Raw genomic sequence first — 4,023 nt, forward strand, 5'->3', positions numbered from 1 at the left:
AGAGTGCTGCAGTCAACTCTGCTCTAAACAGAGCAGTATTAAAAACCATTCATTCAAAATAGGAATGGATATTTCTTAGAAGCTCTTTGAAATATTTCTCCCTAAGTGGATTTGAAAACCTTCCTGATGAACTGCACCAGGCCAGAGGGAAATCAAGGCAGAGCCATGGTTTGTCAGGAGTTCCTTGATCACAATGAGCTCCGTGGTGCATTTGGTGCTGCGCCCTTGAACCTCAGAGCCTGACAGGACATTGCACAAACCTTTCTAGGAGTCCAAGTCAGAATAAATGCCAAGAAAATAATGCTAAAAAAAAAATAATGCCAGAAAAAAACCCCAAAGTGTCTCAAAGCATTAATGGGTCCCACAAAGGTCTATCTCTAACACAGGATCCTCATGGACACCTTGGAAGGGAGAACTGGAGGCCATGATTCTCCAAAAACCTCCCAGACTCAGAGAAGAAAGGACAAAGGAAATTACCTCAAAAAAATGAAGTACCTTCAAGCATTAATGAGCGCCACTGAGTGTTGTTACTGAGAAAGGCTCTCAAGAGACTAATTACAGCAGAGAATTGGAGGCCATGATTGCACAAAGCTCTCAGAGACTCCAAGGCAAGAACAAAACCCCAAGTTCATGGAAAAACCTGCAGTCCCTGGGAGCATGAAGGAGCCCCCAGGGCCATTCCTGACCAAGGCTCCCCAGGGACTGGTCCCAGCAGATCCCTGAGGACACTGGCATGTGGGGGGATGATGAGGGCAGGACAAGGGCTGACATGCTGTTGGGTTGGTCAAATGATCAACAGCAGTCCTTGGTTACAATTGTGGTGCTGGACTCTGGTGGATCCATCTCCTCTCAGCAGTACCTGGTGGTTTTTAAGGGAAACATGGGAGGATAATCACCCTCCACCTGAACAAGTTTAAAGCCTAGAGAAACTCTGAACTGGTCAGAATGCTGGACCATCTTCCTGCTCCCTCCACTCATCACTCTGCCTCACAGAACATGCTCTGGTCTCCCTGAGGGGAGCAGAACTGGTGAGATTTCAGATATCCAGAAATACCAGGAGAGATATGGGGGAAGTTTACAAATCTACTCTTAAACTCTTAAAATGTAAATTGTGTCTATGTGTGTGTTAGAGGAGAGGATGTCAGGGAAATGGTTTCGATTTCAGTTACAGGTGTGTCCTCTATCTCTTCACTGTCCCTTTCTCCATGACAGAACCCAATGCCCAGAGTGCAGAAATGTCCAACAGCAGCTCCATCAGGCACTTCCTCCTGCTGGCATTGGCAGACACGCGGCAGCTGCAGCTCCTGCACTTCTGCCTCTTCCTGGGCATCTCCCTGGCTGCCCTCCTGGCCAACGGCCTCATCATCAGCGCCGTAGCCTGCGGCCACCACCTGCACACCCCCATGTTCTTCTTCCTGCTCAACCTGGCCCTCACTGACCTGGGCTCCATCTGCACCACTGTCCCCAAAGCCATGCACAATTCCCTCTGGGACACCAACAACATCTCCTACTCTGCATGTGCTGCGCAGCTGTTTCTGGTTTTCTTCTTTCTTGGAACAGAATTTTCCCTCCTGACCATCATGTGCTACGACCGCTACGTGTCCATCTGCAAACCCCTGCACTACGGGACCCTCCTGGGCAGCAGAGCTTGTGCCCACATGGCAGCAGCTGCCTGGGCCAGTGCCTTTCTCCATGCTCTGCTGCACACAGCCAATACATTTTCCCTGCCGCTGTGCCATGGCAATGCCCTGGGCCAGTTCTTCTGTGAAATCCCACAGATCCTCAAGCTCTCCTGCTCACACTCCTACCTCAGGGAACTTGGGCTCATTGCTGTTGGTGTCTGTTTAGCACTTGGCTGTTTTGTGTTCATTGTTTTCTCCTATGTGCAGATCTTCAGGGTTGTGCTGAGGATCCCCTCTGAGCAGGGAAGGCACAAGGCCTTTTCCACCTGCCTCCCTCACCTGGCTGTGATCTCCCTTTTTGTTATTACTGCCACATTTACCCACATGAAGCCCCCCTCCATCTCCTCCCCAACCCTAGACATGGTGGTTTCTGTTCTGTACTCAGTGGTGCCTCCAGCCACGAACCCCCTCATCTACAGCCTGAGGAACCAGGAGCTCAAGGCTGCAGTGTGGACACTGATGACTAGATGGCGTATGAAACAGTAAGCTTCTTGGCACTTTCTGCTAATCACTTGCAATAAAAATCATATTTCATACTTCTTGCGGGTTTCATATTGGGCAATCTTTGTGTTTATTTTATAGTTGCAATATAGTCCACAAAGAAAAGCCATTCTCTCTGCAATTTCTCATTTTGATTCTCTCCACCTTCATTGTGGCCCACAGACCACATCAATGAGGGCAAGCACTTTTGGTGGTTTTAAACGAACTAATGGATCTCTCTCCCAGCAGAGTTTTCAACAGAGATCCCCCTTTTGTTCCCTTCTCTGGAGCTGCAGCAACAATGTCTGTGCGCAGAGCTGGGGCAGATCAGTGCTGACACAGCAGCTGTGCCCAGCAGCAGCAGCAGCAGCACTTGGTGTTGCCAGTGCTGCTCCCGTGCCACTGCCCCGCTGCCCTCCTGCCCCTGGTGTTGCTGCAGGGCCTGAGTGCTCTCGGGGCCGGGCACAGCCCTGGGGGTGGCAGTGCCAGGGCTGCAGCAGGGACAGGCCATGGGCACTGCTGGGGCAGCGCTGACACCTCAGGGCAGGGCCTGGGGGCTGGAGGCTCCTTGCCCAGGCTCTCTCCAGAACACCTGGCCAGGCCAACGCTGAGCACAGAAAAGCCCCGGGAGCAGCCCCAGGCTGGCCGTGGGCAGGCTGGGCCCAAACAGCATGGCTGGTGCTCTGCAAGGTCCCTGCAAGGGGAGAGCCTGGCAAGGAGCAGCAGAGCAGGGGCTGATCCATCCCCAGTGCGCTGGACACCCCAGGGCAGCGTCCCAGAGCGTCCTCGTGCACCTGCCAACAACATCCCCCCTCTGCAGCCCTGGCCTCTCCCCCAGCTCACACAGGTGCCCCATCCTTGCAGGCACACACACGGCAGCACTGCCTCAGGAGCCCCTGTTTGCATTGCACAGAGCAGGCGTCAGCACCGCCATGGTGCTGCTGTGGGCAGAGGGACCTGAGGGAGCACAAATGCCATCAGCCCCTGGGGCCAGCAAGGCCTGCAGGACCAGAGGGAAACCACTCAGGTTTGTCGTGGCCTCTGAAGTCAGACAGAAAGTTTGTTCCCATGAGCTGTGACTTTCCTGTCCCACTGCAGACGTTGCTGCTCAGAGCCAGGGCTGCCTGGCAGCCACCCCCAGACTGCCCTGAGCATTTCCTTTGCTTCACATTTCCTTTCTTTAGTCTTTCCTTATCCAGATTTCTTCCTCTTGCCCTCCCTGTGCCCTCCCATGCAATCAGTCCATCCCTGTTTGCCCTTTCCTCTCTGGCCCCACTCCCCATTTCAGTTCCTGAGCTAGCTCAATAGGAACATCCCTTAAGGAGCAGAATCAACCTCCAAGTGCTTCAGGAATTGTCTACAGGGTCCTGCAGTGCCTGGTGCTGCTCTTTCCAGAGGCACCCCAGGCCAGGGGGGCACATCTGGGCTGGTGTGTCTGGCTGTGGGGCTCCCTGTTGTGGGCAATGAGGAGGGGCTGGAGAGGCTCTGCAGGACTGACAGGATGGGCTTTGGGGGCTGTGAGGAGAAGCTGAGGGACCTGAGCTGCTGCACCTTCTGAGGAGGAGGTCCAGGGCTCATCCTGCAATTGCTGCAGGGGTGGTTTCAGACAATCACAGAATGAGGAAGGCTGGAAAAGACCTTGGAGATCATCAAGTCCCGTCTATTCCCTGACTCCACCTTGTCTCCACTGAGCCTCCTGTTGTCCAGGATAAAGGATAGCAGCTCCTTCAGCTGCTCCTCCCAGGACTTGTGTTCCAGAGCCCTCACCAGCCTTGTTGCCCCCCTCTGTTACTGCTCCAGCCCCTCCATGTCCTTCCTATAGTGGGGGGCTCAGAACTGGACACAGCACTCCAGGTGCTGC

The 4,023-nt window shown here is 53.9% G+C and overlaps 1 protein-coding gene across 1 annotated transcript; it reads left to right on the forward strand.

Moving 5' to 3' along the window:
• The first annotated feature begins 1,235 nt into the window (after window positions 1-1,235).
• Window positions 1,236-2,168, forward strand: LOC134057327 (olfactory receptor 14C36-like). The gene has a single exon (XM_062514318.1). It carries the CDS (start codon window positions 1,236-1,238, stop codon window positions 2,166-2,168), a length of 933 nt encoding a protein of 310 aa, XP_062370302.1.
• Window positions 2,169-4,023: the final 1,855 nt, after the last annotated feature.

The sequence above is a fragment of the Cinclus cinclus genome, unplaced genomic scaffold (assembly GCF_963662255.1).
Source record: "Cinclus cinclus unplaced genomic scaffold, bCinCin1.1 SCAFFOLD_32, whole genome shotgun sequence".
Taxonomy (NCBI): domain Eukaryota; kingdom Metazoa; phylum Chordata; class Aves; order Passeriformes; family Cinclidae; genus Cinclus; species Cinclus cinclus.